The sequence below is a fragment of the Bidens hawaiensis genome, unplaced genomic scaffold, assembly GCF_021521415.1.
Source record: "Bidens hawaiensis isolate Kalapana, Puna unplaced genomic scaffold, B.hawaiensis_p1.1 tig00051769_1, whole genome shotgun sequence".
Lineage (NCBI taxonomy): Eukaryota > Viridiplantae > Streptophyta > Magnoliopsida > Asterales > Asteraceae > Bidens > Bidens hawaiensis.
In genome coordinates this window covers 39957-56628 of record NW_027499304.1, presented here as the reverse complement: position 1 = coordinate 56628, position 16672 = coordinate 39957, and the positions used below count along the sequence as shown (strand labels likewise).

Here is a 16672-nt window from a genome sequence, read left to right as displayed (position 1 = left end):
TGTAAATCATTTAAAAAAAATGGATTATTATTTATTACTCATACAATATAACTTTTGTAATTATATGGCCAATTGTTGAAAATAAACTATGAACTATGAAGTATGAACTTTCTTTGAAATTACACACCAGTCCTTGGACTTTATTTTGAAAAGTTAAATCTACTTTTAAAAACATTTCGGAAATATCCCGTATAGAGTTATATAAACTTTAGGGACACAATCATGCAACTAAGGACCTTCGCATTACATTTCAAAAAGTTAAATTGATTCAATCATGCGAAAAAAATACCTTTTTAAAAATATAAACCATAGATTTATCACTAAGAGATTTAAACAAGACGCTGGATTCATTATTCATGATTAAAAGCACGTTCGGTGAACTGTACAGCGGGAAGTTCGTTTATGTGTGTTTGTTTTATAACTCAACGAACATGAACAAGGAATTTCATTCGATTAACTAAATGAACAAACACGAACAAAGGCCATTTCTGTTCAGTTGAGTTTAGGAATATTCGATAATGTGTTCATTCATGTCCATTTATGTTTGTTGATCTTTGTTCGTTATACATTAAAGGTTTTAATATTCTTTAAATGACATTTTAATCTTATCATATAGATTTAAGCAAATATATTAACTAAAAACAAAAATGTATGAGTATTATGTTAAAAAGAAACACTAAGCGTGTTCTAGGTTAACCAAATCAAATAAAACATTGTTCGTGTTCATTCGGTTAGGTGTTCGTAAATTGTTAGCTTGAACAAACAAACATGAACAATGCTTTGTTCAGTTAGTTTACAGCCCTATATCAACCTAAATCCGTAACAAAACCACATTTGAAATCCCTAATAGCTTGTTTTCTCACTTCCAGACATTGACAATTAGTGTTAACGACATACGGCGGACACATTAACCGGTGTTGCCGGTGCCAGAAGAGTGACGGACGCATAATCAACGACGCACAGTAATAAACATACAAATTGAGCTACCACTGGATTCATCATTCACGACTAAAAACACTAAATTAACCTAGATCCGTACCAAAATCACCTTCGAAATCCCTAATACCTTGTTTTCTCACTTACAGACATTAAAAATAGTATTAGATTGTTAATACCAGGAAAGTTAAGTGGCGCAGGTTAGTGAAAATGGGAAAGCTGAGGACTGGAGTGGACGAATGAATGAAATGAAATGAATCAAGGTTGTCAAACCGTCAAAGATCAACCAGCGATGTAGTAGTAGTAGTTAGCTAAAAGTTGCTGACCTGGTAGATTACTGTTTTCTGCCTTTTAAATTAAGAAAATGAAAATAACATGTAATCCATTAATTCTGTTGTTTTTTTTAAAAGCTCATTTGTGAATTGGTCACTTTCGAGTTTGGATAGTTGATTGATAGGGGTCACTTGTCACCCAATTATCATTACTTTCTGAGTATGGAATTGTGGGGTGTTATCGTGCACTAATGCAAATTTACCCATTTTGATCTGACATTTTTTTATGCGTAGTGTAAATTTATCCGTTTTCAACCGAAAATTTGATTCTGGCCCCCTTCGTTTACGGATTTTTTTAATGTGTATTTCTGACCGGCCCCCTTGACATCTTCGTTCAAACTTCGCCACTGCCCGGAAAACCATCGGAAGGAAATCTAAGTGAGAAAAACCTCATTGCGCAATCCAGGACCACCTAACATTTATTTAATTTTTTTTTGTCACGGATGAAACTTGAAACCAAAACCATATTTTTATAACTTTCGTTGAAATTTTTAGGCGTCTCATCTCAACAACCTAGGTTAGGATCTTTGGCATTTAACCACGTTGTTGGCCTCCAATGATTGTTATTTTCTTATTTAATGGGAAAAAATATGAATTTTTAAAGGTTTTCATACTATGTTGGTCAAAATTAAGAATAAAGTATTTAACTACACCGATTATATAGATAGATAACAGTTTAAATGACGTTGATCCAAAAATACCCTCTATCAAGACTCAACCGTTTTCATAATATGCTCATCCTCATTTGATGCCTGGAATTCATGAATCTATCATGCTAACCACCACCATCAAACCCGACTTATGGCTCCAAGTCTCAGATTCATTAATTCTAATTAAACTGGTTCAATACATCCACCTTAATTAGTCGAGTTTACAGAGACATTCGGTTTTCATCAGGTTCGCATCAATATACAAAATATATTAATGCAATCACAAACTCAATATTAAAAATCATGTGGCTTTCTAACCACATATCACCCAACCAAAAATGTATCTTATAGCATAACAAATAAATAAAAAAGGCGAGATGAAAAGTCATAAAATGACACATACAAAACCATCCATTAACAAAATTCAATCTCAAAACACAAAAATCTTTCACTTTTGATTCATAGCCATAATGGCATGCACCTAAGACAATGATTAAATCATCATGTTCTTTTTAATAAAAGAAACCAAGAACTTTACCGCCCACATTCTTCCTCCTGGCTTCCTCGTGATCCATGATTCCAGCCGATGTTGTCAGCACAATGTAACCAAACTGCACGTTGCATTATGCATTAAGCTAACACATTTACGTATATTCCACAAATTGAGATAATAATCATACAGAACCAACTTAAAGTAGGGTGCCGCATAAACATTAGTTGCTTTCTAAGACAGGCTTGGCAAAGGATCAAGTCATTCATTAATTATTATTTAAAATTTATATATACTTTAAATTATTTTTAGATAACATTTTAAATGTAATTGCAAATTTGTATATATAGCATAATACATATTATTTAGTTATTGTTATCATAATTTTATATATCCACATATTAAACAAAAATGTATTGCATAAAATAAAAAAAAAATAACACATGGCCTGGTTTGGGAGCATGAGCCGGCTCGACAAGTGAAACCCATGATTGATCATTAAACAAACTTAATTTTATACTAGAGCTTTTTGCAAGGCGATCTCAAGTAAAAAAGCCAGCGATTTGGCTCGTTTACAACCCTGGTTATAAAGAATTATTTTCAAAACAGAATCAGACTACAAGTTCACTGGTCAGACCGGATAAAAATTTTATGGGTAACTTTGACACTATTACGCAGTTACTCCCTAACTTTTAAAAGATGAATACCCATACATGTGACTTTCAGTAAACGTTAGGGACAGGTAATTATGTAAATTGTTTTCCAAATATATATGTATGAATAAACAAGTAATATATAAACATGGTGGTCTAAGTTACGATGTGCAACTGAGCAACTCATATACTTGTATGAAAAAAAAAACTTTTATGTAAAATTAGAAATAACAAATATATAAACAAAACAAGTTGGTAGATGAGTTGGGTTTCAAATATTTGTAATTTCTGTCGGTTAACCCCTTAGTGTCTAGTTCGTTTCAAGAATCCTCCTTGCTGCTTACAATAATTTATCTCACTTCGGTCATCAATCAACTATATCTCCCCTCATAACTTTCTATAAATAAAGTTGATCCCATGTCAACCAAATTTAGAACTTTAGAACCTCATACCAACAATAAATTAAATCATATGTTTCTTTTCCCTAAAAGTTAAATACAGTCCCACCTTATCGGCAACAGAGCTTGCCCGTACAACCTCTGACATGTTATAATCAGGTGGTTCAAACACAATAAGTTCAAAAGTGTATAACTGAACCAGCTACCCTTGTGTCTTAATTAGACAAGTCGAACCAGCCGATCTGCATAGTGGATAACTTTTGTGTTCAAACTACTCGGTTATAACGGATAAATAGTTGAACCGGTTATACGGTGGGATCAAATTAAATTTTAGAGAATATAGATACATGTGATTTTAATTTATAAACGACAAAAAGCTCAAAAAGTCTAGATTCAGTCGATTAGAATTAGCCTCATTTAAGAACATTTATAAAGTAGAAATTCTATTTAATGAAGACCAATGTAATAAACCATGATAAAAAGCAAAAGGAACCTATTGAATATAAACAAAGAAGGTTTCAAATTGGTGCCTACAGAAAAAACCGACAGAAATGAAAACCAACTTATTTACCACCTTTTATGTTGTGTAAATATATGTTATCTAATTTAACATAATAGATTTACTTCATACAAGCAAAGTTTAAAAGTACGGAATCGTGCCTCGAGGCGTTTTCCCTTAGCCTCAAGAGGCGTAAGCCTTGAGGCGAACCGAGGCGTAAGCCAGAGGCGGAATTAAAAATATATATATATTTTTTATTTATCTTAAAAGATATAAAATACTAAACATCAAACAAAGAACCTTCATAACTAAATGTAACAAATAATAACAAGAAACAAAACTTTACAATTCAATGTATAAATTTATAATGTTAAGTTTGTGGTTTTTATGTATAAATTTATAAACTGAAGGATTAAATGTAAACTGTTGAAGATAGAGGGGGTTAAAAGTTAAAATACACAAACTGATATGACACTTTTGTGTAAAGATTTACAAGTTTCAGGGAGTAAAGGTAAAATATTGAAACAGAGGGGGTTCAAGGTCAAAACATTAAACTTATTTAAACCTAAATCACTAAAACGTAAGTTCCATAGTCGCCGTCACTTCCTTCATCCTGATTTCCAGCCGTTATCTTCTTTCCTCTTGATTTCCGGCGCCGGAATTTGCCATCATATTGACGCTTTGGATGTTTTTCCGCCTCAATCATTTCCGCCGCCTCACCGTTTTTCCACCGCCTCGGACCTTAGAGGCGTACGTATAATCTCAGACATAGAGGCGCCGCCTCATAATCGGTTTTTTGCCGCCTCATCTCGAGGCGCGCCTTGAGGCGCCGCCTCATTCCGTTTTTTTAAACCATGCATACAAGTGTATGTATGACAAACCACAAACTAAACTACCTCATATCACATATAACATTTTTTACACATGCACGTACAAAATTATACAATAATAAGCGATCTTATAACAACAATAACCTAATGAAAGTCATAAAGTTTTTAATCAGACCCGACAAGTATAATAACATTGCTTATCTTTATACAAACGCTAAAAGATTGATTAGTTAACTAACTTAGCAAATCAATATGTTGATTAGTTAACTAACTTAAACCAATACGCTAATTAGTTCCAAAATAAAACTAACCTGTCTTGATGGCAAAAGTCTAGCAGTCCATGGCTCAATTTCCTTAACACCAACGTCAAATCAAGGACTAATAACCCCACATTTGTTTAATCTTCCATTCAATTCCACCACAATCTTACCGGATCTGTGGTCATCAACAAACTCAAATTCACCAATGTAACCTGCATCATATAAAACAAAATAAACATCAATTCCCTAATTCATTCATATTATTTTGTGAATATAAAAAAATGATAAAAATTCATAAAAAAATATTACTTGAAGAAACAAACCATGTTTTTGCATGACCATAATAAACTTGATGATAACTTTTGAAGAAGGTCTAATCATGACCTGTCGCTTGCCACGTTTCTCGGCATTGTACATACTCTTAAGAGCATCGTTAAGAACACTAACTCTCACCATCCTTGCAAATTCAAGTTGCTGCAAGAACACACAACTTAGGTTATAATTACACAATATTACACACGCAATTTTACCAAAGAGTACCATTAAACATTGATTGATTTGATATACATCGAATTCTAATGCAAGCTCACAGTATACAAAAAACTATACATAGAAAATGAATCAAAATCCAATTCCATGAAAAACTGAAACACACAATCCAAGAATTAACAGATTATGTAACTTTTTAAAACCCTAAAATATCATTCAAAATTCAAACGGTAGCATAATTTCACAACTCATTACTAGTATGCTTCAAATCTCGCACAAACTCATTAAAATGTTAATAAATTATTTAATAGTTAATATACAATTATACGAGCCGAGCTCGAGAATTAGAAAAAAAAACTTGAAACAAAAATTCAGATAACTAGAAGCTTATTTACCAAAACTTATTAACAATAAAATAACCGGGCACCGGAAGATCATGCATTATGTCCAGATACTAAAACAAATTACTTAATTGGATACTTTCACATCTAAACAAAGCACGAGTTATAATCGTTAATATATCAAAAACCAAATTGCATAAAATCTACTAAACAATTATGTGTTTTTTAATTTAAGCTTAGCTCAATCTTAGGCTCGTTTAAGCATTCTCAAAATATATAAAAAAAAATAAAAATGTTACAAATTATTTCTATTTATATAAATAACACACGAGTCGAGCTCGAGCTTTATATAAAGAGCTCGAAACAAAAACACAGATAATTGGCAGCTAATTTACCGAAATATATAAGCAATAATAACCGGAACTGTATGTTCATGCATTATGTACAGGAATTAACACAAACTAACCGTAACAAACTAATTAAATCAAATCACGTGCAAATTAGACAAAATGAAGCGAACAAATAAGAGGTTAATAATAAACTAACCTAGAAGCTGGAATTGAGATTGAATTTGAAGATGAGTTAGGGTTTACCAATGGGTGCGGCGTGAAGATGATAGATTACAAAGAGTGAGGTGTGAATTAGGGTTTGGCTTGTTAAAAAGTATTTTGATAATAGCCCATATGGTTGGTGGGTGGGCTTTATTATGTTATGGAAAGAAAGCCCATTAACTTTCGGTTTATAAGTGAGAATCAGGTTCGGGTTGGGTCAACAAAGAATCGGTTGGCACCGGTTTTAAAGGGGAAGAATCTTGTTTGGTTGGTTTGAAACCGGGTTTTAATAGGTTCACGTTGGGTTTTAGCGGGTCAAGAATTTTGATGTATAAGTTGGCAATCAGATTTCGGCTTTGCTTTATTCCAAGTCGGTACTTGCCAACAGGTCCAACACGGTATCAATACGGTTTTTTTTTTTATGCATCTCTACCTCTAGGTCCAACTAAATATATGAAGTTTAATTTCATGTTTTTGAGTTTCATTTTTGGTTTGGTACACATAAATTTTGAGCTAAGTCTAACTGGCTTGTATTATTTCAAGTTAAAATTAAAGTCGACTCAACTTGAAATCAGTTCGTGAACAATGTAATCATGAGTTCTAAATGTAAGATACAGTCATAAAACTTGTTATAATTGTCGTGTTTTTTATATTCCATTTCCTACGAATTCGTTCGTATTATTCGTGTGTAAATTTCCATTGCACCACTTCAATCCTCATAATATTCAACCCCAAAAGTAGCATATACAGCATACGACGAGGGTTCACGTATTCCATGATGTTTTTTAATGATTTACATGATTTACCTCTCATGTTAACTATTCGAAACATGACTCCAAAACATTATCGTAGATTAGAAACATATGTTATCAAAATAGAAGTTGTAATTTCAGATTCTAGTTTCATCTTAATCAAATCTTGATTTTCATTTGTCGATTATGTTGGAAACCAACAATTACATGCTTACTATTTCCAGTTTATAGTTTCTATTTTGTAATAATAAAACATCTGATATAGTGGTCATCCATTTCACAACTAAGCAATGACTTTCCCTAAAGATTATTGAGAACTTTTGAAGATAAATCATAAAAGTATGCTCTCATGTAGGGATCTTGCCACATGTTGTCATGAGATGTGATAATTAGTGACCATCCATCATCATGAATGAATTATAATAAAGTAATAATAAAATAATAAAATGCTCTTTTTCCTTTCTAATAATTTAAATTGACCTTTTCAAAAGACACTTTTTTATATTACATGTAGGCTCAAGTTAGATGTACCACAATGCTTTGTTGAAAGTAGAAGTTATATTTCTTCCCATTTACATATAGTAGTCCAATTTAATCAACTAAAATTGTTTGAGAATCAACATAATTATAAGGAGACTAGGTTATTCTTATTCCTGCTTAGTCCATCAATGCAGGCGTTTTGACTCTTGCTATAGATTAGGGCCTCTAATTAATATTAAACATTTAACTAAATTATTAAGGGAAATGAAATTGTCAATAACCAAATTTGTAAAAAGTAGGAAAAACGAAAACCACTCACATCAAGGTTCAAACCAACGCCAAACTCCCTCAACATCTTAAACAATAAAGTCTTAAACCTTCAGATCCATATAAATATACTAGTAGTATACCCGTGCGATGCTGCGGTGACGACAATATGTTTAAACAGATTTTTAGTAATTACAAACTTAAAAACATATGGTACGATACGGTTTTCAAAACATGAATGATGTCTTTTGTACGTTACAATTATTATACAAATCATAAAAACCAAGTTTTATACTTGTGGCTTGGTAGTTTAAAAAAGATGATCGAAACTCATTTTGCTGAGCATTTTGACCTGAACCCAATCTATTATGGTAGTCACGGTTATTTTGGAAGTCTTTTGAAAATTTCATGCACGACCAAAAATTTAACGTTCACTCATAGCCAAAATTGATGCATATAATTGTAATGATGCAAACCAAAACATATTTAAAAAAAAAAAAAAGATTACTCGAATTCATTATACTTATAACATGTTTTAACCAGATTTTGACAATTTTTTTAAAGTCCCGAACTCATTTTACTTATTACCCATCTTAATCTGAACAAAACTTAAAAAAAAATTTATAAACCTATTTGGCTTACATCCCGTTATAACTCGAACGTGTTTTAACATATCAAAGTCCTCGATCGTTAGCACGAAAATATAAAATATTAAAAAAAATAACCGAAACTCATTTTGTTGAGCATTATAACTTGAACCAAATCTACTGTGTTAGTCATAGTTATTTGGGAGTCTTTTGAAACCATCATAAACGACCAAAGATTTATGTCCACATATAGCCAAAATTGATACTTTTTTTAAATGACATGAATTCATTTTGCATATAATTGTTTTGACGCAAACCAAAATCATTTTTTTAAATGGCCCGAACTCATTATGCTTATAACATGTTTTAACCAGAACCATAATTGACATTTTTTTAAATGAGTCAAACTCATTTTACTTATTGCTTGTTTTGACCTAAACAAAATTCTAAACTTTTTTTATAATGACCTAAACTCATTTAGCTTACGTCCAGTTATAATTCGAATGCGTTTTGACATGTCAAAGTCCTCAATCGTTAACCCGAAACAATAAAAGTATTTTTTTTAAATGATCAAACTCATTTTAATGACATTTTGACTTAAACCAAAACTGATACTTTTTATTAAATGAAACGAAATCATTTTGGGCATAACATGTGCACCAATATTCTTACACTTGAACGTCGACAAAAATAAACACGTCGTGATTATATGTTTGAAATTTATTAAAACGTATTATATACAAAGATATAAATGAAAAAAAACAATGAAAAAGAATATAGATGATTATGTGGGTAAACTTAAGGGGATTGAAATGTAATTATTAATTAAATTTACAAAAGTTGAGTATAGTTGAAGGGTTAAATTTAAAATTATATTTTAGGTTCATAATTGCATATTTGAGTTGTACCCTTATGCTTAATTGACTTGTACATTATAATAAACATCTCAAAATAAAACAAAATTTACATTGAAACGTTAACAAAAATAAGCATGTTGCAATGGTAAGTTCGTTTTTGTTTAAAACACAATATATTAAAAGATATTGAAGAAATAAACATTTTAAATAAATTTGTCAATTAAATGGGCAAAGATAGAGGGTTTATGTGTAACTACTTTATAAATTAACAAAATTATATTGAAGTTGAATGATCATTTTTGTAACTATATTCTAAAGTAAACAATTCTAACCGTTCAAGATGTCAAAGTTACAATATTGTCCTTAAATTCTCAAAATTTTATGCATTAGTGATGGTATATTATGCAATAGTGATTGTACCTCTTAAAATTTAAAAGATCTTTCACCCATACTTTATATATAGTATAGATAGTAAACTCAAGAAAACAAACACAATTTTCAAAACTGCACTATTAGTATGTATTATAATACACAATGTGTTTTCGTAACTCAAGACTCATCAATTTCCTCATGACGGTCAAACATTCACACATCATCACATTACTCTAATTTTAACTTGTAAAGATACACATAACATTTGAGTCTGATAATAACTTTAACACTTTAAATATGATATTTTATGGTCAAAAATGTTAAGTGATTGATGTCTCACAATTAAAGTATCACAATATAAACATCAAAAATCATATCAAAAAGTAACAAACATTAGAATTACTATGAGTGGAGGTTAAGCTCAACTTCTCAACTTGTAAAAGTAAACGAGTCTAGTCAGCTCATATACACAACCTACTTTTAAAAGTCATATTTGGAATATTCTGGGTCAACCAAAAAATTAAAAAAAAAAACCTCAATTTGATATTATTATTATTATTATTATTATTTTAATAAGTGGTTCTTGAGCAGGTGATAGAGTGGTTAAAGAGAAACTTGTTTTTCCATGTGACCCAGGTTTAATATTCTTGACTCCGTCATTTAGTTTCGTTGACATCAGAAGATGATGGAAGACTAAACAAATAAGCGACGTTCAGTAGTGGATTCTTGAACTTAACGGGACCATTTGAATAATTGGTTGAGTCAGAAAACAAAAATAAAATGATTTTAAATAATGAGTGTATGGTAACCACTAACCACCGATACATACAGCTCTCGCTGTTTATCTTCTTCTTCATCATCTTCTAATCTTCGTGCGCACTTCTCCTATCAATTCACCTTCTTCTTCTTTCTCTCTCTACAATTTCCACTGATCAATCTTCTCCGATCAACCGTCAAAGCTATGGTAATAATCTCTCTAAACAACTGTTTTACTTCCGTTGACTTGTTCATTTTGCTTATTAATTGTTTTATTATTATAATCTGTCAGAGTGTTAGCTCTTGAATGCGGTGAATTGCGTTGAATTAGAATCTGTTTCAGTAGTTTTGGTGATTAGGTCTTTGATTTTGATGTACCATTATTAATTTATTATTGATGAATTTTGAAGCCCTAGCCTTGTAAATTAGTCGATAGATCCGGATTTGTTTTTGAGATGCCGAGTTTTGGATTTGGATAACCGAACTGAATTCAATCGGATAACAGATTGAATTTGGTTCGGTTTCTAACTGTTTCCGAATTGTGAATTCTGTTTTTCAGCTTGGTTACCGGTTTCAATTGAATAAGCTGAATAATAATCAATTTAATCGGATAACCTTTGGTACAGTTAGACACATTTCTAATTCGGATTATAATATGTTCAAGTGTTTACTAATCGCTGAATTACAATCTGTTCGAGTGTTTCTGTCTAAATGCGTTGAAGTGTGTATCTTATTGTTTGATTTTGGTGATTTGGTGTTTGATTTGATTTATCATTATTATTGATGAATTTGAATCTGTATCCGAATTGTCAGTTTTCGGCCCGGTTACCGGTTCCCCGAATCTTGCTTATTCGGATGATTGAACTAAATAAATCAACTTATAACCGGTTTAATTGGAAAACCGAACCAAATAAATCGGTTTGGGTTTGGTTTGGGTTTGGTTCGGTTAGACACATTTCTAATTTGGATTACAATGTGTTCAAGTGTTTCCATCTGAATGCGATGAACTGTGTTTCGTATAGTGTAATTTTGGTGAATACGTGTTAGGTTTTAGGTGTTTGATTTGATGTGTCATTATTGATTAATTTGAAACCATAGAGTTGTAAATGACTACATGGATTCAGATTTGTTTCTCAGATGTTGCGTTTTGGATTTGGATCTGATTAACGGTGAGGTTTTGACTTTTGAGAGTAAAATTTATAGTTCTTGTTTGATTGATAGCTTAGAAGGTTAATCTGATAATATTACATGTTTAATTGATAGCTATCAAAATTATGCTGTTTGTATCCAGATTTGAAAGATTCAGATATAGCTTTATTATTCTTGTAATTTTTGAATTTTTGCTCAAAAGTTCCCTTGATAACAAAGTTTTGTTCAATGACAACGTGATTTAGTACTATTGGAAGTTCTAACTTCAAACCATTCTTTCTGTTCAATTGGTGTATACTGTAGTTCAACCTTCACAGGAGATACTAGATAGATCTTAAATTGTTTGAAATTTAACTTGTGTGGTTAACATTGTTGATGAATTTCATGAGGCATGATTTAAAATTCATGAATACTCGTTTTAACTTTTAAGATGGAATAATTTGTTATAAAGATGCACATCTTAAGAACATTATGACATTAAAGTTCAACTTGTTTTTTGTTTTTGCCTCAGTCAAGTAATGTATGCTTGCCTTGCACATAAGTTAACAACAGTTAGTTAGCACAATAACACCGAAGGGTTGTGTACATGAATTACTTTTTATCTTTATACCTATAGTCTAAGTATTGCAGTTATCGTATACCAAAACTTGTTCATGGGTCAAATTTTCAGACATTTGATTCATTCGTGTTTGGTAGTGCTTGATTATTTTGTCATAGGCTAGTCTTTCAATAGCAAGGGACTCTGAGTGGGAAGTTGGAACCCTAAGTTAGTATTGGGGTTATTTTTAAATTTTAACTAAACTAACATGTGTTATTATTAATATTTTGTTTTCATTATCTGCCATTTGATTTTGTGTAGGCTAACGCTGCATCTGGTATGGCTGTGCATGATGAATGCAAACTAAAGTTTTTGGATCTGAAGGCAAAAAGAACATTCCGTTATATAGTTTTCAAGATTGAGGAGAAACAAAAGGAAGTGATAGTGGAAAAAGTTGGTGAGCCAACTCAAAGCCATGAAGATTTAGTTGCATCACTACCTACTGCTGAATGCAGATATGCTGTCTTTGACTATGACTTTGTTACCGAAGAGAATTGCCAAAAAAGCAGGATCTTTTTCATTGCATGGTAAGTACAAGATATAGAAATCAACTTTATACATTTTTCAAGTGGATAAAATGGGTGGATTGGGTAGTTTGGGTAATGGGTTCAGGTCAAACATGAAACTTTATGCTTTAAAAATATGGATAATGTTTAAGGATACCACCTGACTATTGATTTTTTTTCTATAGGGTTACACAAATATGTAACTGTTTATGTTGGATTGTTGGATGTGCATATAACTGAAAACCGAATCGTATGTGTAACTTGAAAAAGGGAACCGGATTGTGAGGTTTTCTGTTCGGTTTCTAACTGTATCCCAGTTGTGAATTTGGTTTTATCGGTTCCGCAAATCTTGCTTATTTGGATAACCTAAGTGAATAATAACCGGTTTAATCCGATAACCGAACTGAATAAATCAGTTGAATTTGGTTCGGACAGACACATTCAAAATCAGATTGGCTCGGTTAGGGAAAAAAATTCTGAACCGAATATATCAGTTTAATTCGGTTTGATTAGACACGTTTTTTATTTCGGATTGGTTCGGTTTATTCGGTTATGGCCATAAAAAGTTTCAAGACCGAATAAACCAATATCTGAATTGATGAACATATTAATAATGCCAACGTGACCCAAAACACCGATATGACCATGATACGACCATAAACATGTTATATAACAAAATCTTTCTTAACATTTCAACTGTTTTATGATTTTTTTCGTGTCACATAATAGAAAAGTAACCAAGGTAATTTTTATTTTTTATTTATTTTTATTTTTAAGCTTGTTTCGTCATGGTGCTTATATTTTATGCCTGATTTAGCACAAAGAAATAGTTTGCTCATTTATGCGTTTATCTTTTATTCAAAAATAGCTTGGACAGCTTTCCTCTTATGTAGTGTTTTCTATTTAGTGCTTTTGAGTTTTGACTGTCCTGTTTATGATTAAACATAACCAAATGAACGGTTTGAAATCGTCGTGTATGTATAACATAAAAAACATCATGTTCTGAATACATTTATATCAATTTATGAAGGTCTCCTGATACTGCAAAGGTGAGAAACAAGATGATTTATGCTAGCTCAAAGGACCGATTCAAGAGGGAACTTGATGGTATCCAGGTGGAGCTTCAAGCAACAGACCCCACCGAGATGGACCTTGATGTTTTCAAAAGCCGAGCCAATTAAATCAAAATGGATTTTATTATTGTTATTATTATGATCAAAAGGGAGATGTTAATAGCTTGTGGGGTATGTGTTCCTTTAAGCTGTCTATGATGATATGTTTCTGGTTTGTGTTTGAAGTGGTACTTTCAGTTATGTTGGTACTTTTTTGACCTTTTTTTTTTTGGTTTTGGTTTTGGTTTTGGGTTACCTAAGTTGGCAAATTCAGTTATCCTTGGCAAATATTTTGGTATGTTGAAAACTTATGACAGGGGTGTTAATGATATTTTACCTTTTGGTTTGTTCTATATAACTTTATAAGATGGTTGGAAGATAAATTTACTACTGTACTGTGTAAGAAAACTATAGATGACATGATCATCTTGAAGTTGGCCCAATTTCAGTTGATATGGAAATAAATTTGTTATTTTTGTAGTAAAACTCAATTTGCTACCATCATAATATTTGTGTATGCATATTTCTTTTTTATTTATAGTTTCATTTTTATGTGGTGGACTCTTATATAACAAAGCATTACATTATGATCAATTATAGTGAAGTATTTAGTAACTATCATTATTTAGTTTTTTAATCTTATCTTACATAATATAGACACTTTTTATTTTTGAAACATATTTATTAACATTTTAACAATCTCATTGTTTGTTTAAACATAATTCAGTATTTTATAAAGTATTTTAAGACTAAAGTCTTATAATAAAACCTGGGGTGCATACGAAACAATGGCAATTTAACATTTGGATTGGGTTCCCGGTTATTAGACCAGGTTAGAGAAAAAAATGTTTTGCTGGTATGAGATGCATATCGTATTTGGTGATACCGACCTGACTATTCAAAACATAAGTATCTGTTGAACCTAACCAAATATTTTTTTTGTTTCCTTTTGTCATTCGCAATAGGATGGATAATCAATTGATTCATTGATTTTTGGCATTTATATTTCTAAGTTTCGTGGGTAAAAAAAAGTTATACAAACCTCTGAACCAGCAAGTACATCTAGAGGTGCACAAACTGGGTATTTCAGGAACCGGTTTTAGGTATAGCCAACAAAAATCAAACCGGGTCCGGGTAATCCAAAGCCCTGTCCGTACCCACGGGTAGGATAGGGTAGAGTCAGAACCGGTTTCTTGTGCACCTACATCCCATACTTATGAATTACCTAACACATACCCGACTGATGTCACCTAACATCAGTCTTCATCATAAACACCAGAAAATATGACAAACTTAATCAGGGTTGAGCTGAAGGTGTGAAAGACAGTTTTTTTTTTTTACTTTCAGCACATTCAATTTGCCTTCAGCTAAGCTAAGTGAAACCAATTTCCATGAACTAAGATGTAAAAATCAACCATTTACAATCAGATACATAATTAGCAATCATCTCTTAAGCATTTCAACAACTAAAAACGTCTATCAGTTTCTACTTAATTACCAAAATAATAACCCCTCAACAATTAACAGCAATTCCAAAACAAATTAACATTTCACTACTAAGGCATTTCATCAAACAAAGCAAAAAAATAAACCCATCAAACAAAATTCAGATAAGGTAATTCACCTCTAACATCAAAAGCACAAATTCATTTCATCAAAAACAACAATTAAACACCATAACCCTGAGCTAGGGTTCACGAAACTAAACACAAATTCAACAAACCCTAAACATAAACTACTTCAATTCCAAACCCTTAACCCCCAAACCCATACAAAGTCCTTCCTTGTCTCTTCAAGGCATAAACGACATCCATGGCAGTAACCGTCTTCCTGCGAGCATGCTCGGTGTAGGTAACCGCATCTCTGATCACATTCTCCAAGAATATCTTCAACACCCCACGCGTCTCCTCATATATCAACCCACTGATACGCTTCACACCGCCTCTGCGAGCCAGCCTTCGGATTGCAGGCTTCGTGATTCCCTGAATGTTGTCCCGGAGCACCTTACGGTGTCGTTTTGCTCCGCCTTTGCCTAACCCTTTGCCTCCCTTACCTCTGCCAGACATTTTTGAATTAGATGGGATTTGTTATTAGGGTTTGGTGATTGATTGGTGAATTTGGGGAAAGTCGTGGTTTTGTTTTTATAGGTGGTGGGTGGGAAGGGGGATTTGAAAGTTTTTGGGGGATTTGTGTGGAGGGATTGAGAGTTTATGGGAGACGTTGATTAAGTTCAATCGGACGGTGGATACATGATTTTGGATCGTGATCCGTGTGGTGTGTTTCTATTGTAGGCCTACTTTTTTTTATGATGATAATAATGAATATGTAAGCGAAATAATGATGAACACAAGGATTTGTTACGAGGAAAAGCCCTTGATCTTGGTCGGATCGCCGGCACAAAAACCCCGGGTGATGACAAATCGTCTATCACCACTTTATTAATCAAAAATCGGGTTACAATTGTTGAGATTATGATCTGTAATACAATGATTTCTAAGTGTGTGTGTGTATTGCTTTTATATTCGCAGTGGGTTGTGTGTCTTTTCTTAGCTGATCATAGTCTCTATTTATACATAAAGATAATAACTCAATGGAGTTATGAATAATAAAGGCAATTAACTAATAATCCCTAAAAATCCGTTATTGCCTTCAATATAACTCTTTCCTTTATTATCCATGCGTTTTATTAATTTGATGGCGAGATTATAGCTTTGACTTGGTCATTAGCCGTTATACCTGCCATAAATATCAAGATAACAAAGGAAAATCGTTAATAAACAATAAGTACTGAGGATCATTGATCATGA

The 16672-nt window shown here is 32.1% G+C and overlaps 2 protein-coding genes and 1 pseudogene across 3 annotated transcripts; 1 reads left to right on the top strand and 2 right to left on the bottom strand.

Annotated features, from left to right (window-relative positions):
- Positions 1–2212: 2212 nt before the first annotated feature.
- LOC143599307 (small ribosomal subunit protein uS8-like) lies at positions 2213–6413 on the bottom strand (annotated as a pseudogene). Its single transcript, XR_013147276.1, has 4 exons — positions 6345–6413; positions 5372–5522; positions 5100–5260; positions 2213–2529 (listed from the first exon to the last, which is right to left on the bottom strand). The product of XR_013147276.1 is annotated as a small ribosomal subunit protein uS8-like (transcript).
- A 4129-nt stretch (positions 6414–10542) lies between these two features.
- Positions 10543–14215, top strand: LOC143599306 (actin-depolymerizing factor 2-like). The gene is made up of 3 exons (XM_077077292.1): positions 10543–10708; positions 12509–12774; positions 13784–14215. Exons 1-3 carry the CDS (start codon positions 10706–10708, stop codon positions 13932–13934), a joined length of 420 nt encoding a protein of 139 aa, XP_076933407.1. The 5' UTR covers positions 10543–10705; the 3' UTR covers positions 13935–14215.
- A 1279-nt stretch (positions 14216–15494) lies between these two features.
- Positions 15495–16070, bottom strand: LOC143599303 (histone H4). The gene has a single exon (XM_077077288.1). The coding sequence runs from the start codon at positions 15929–15931 to the stop codon at positions 15620–15622; it is 312 nt and encodes a 103-aa protein (XP_076933403.1). The 5' UTR covers positions 15932–16070; the 3' UTR covers positions 15495–15619.
- Positions 16071–16672: the final 602 nt, after the last annotated feature.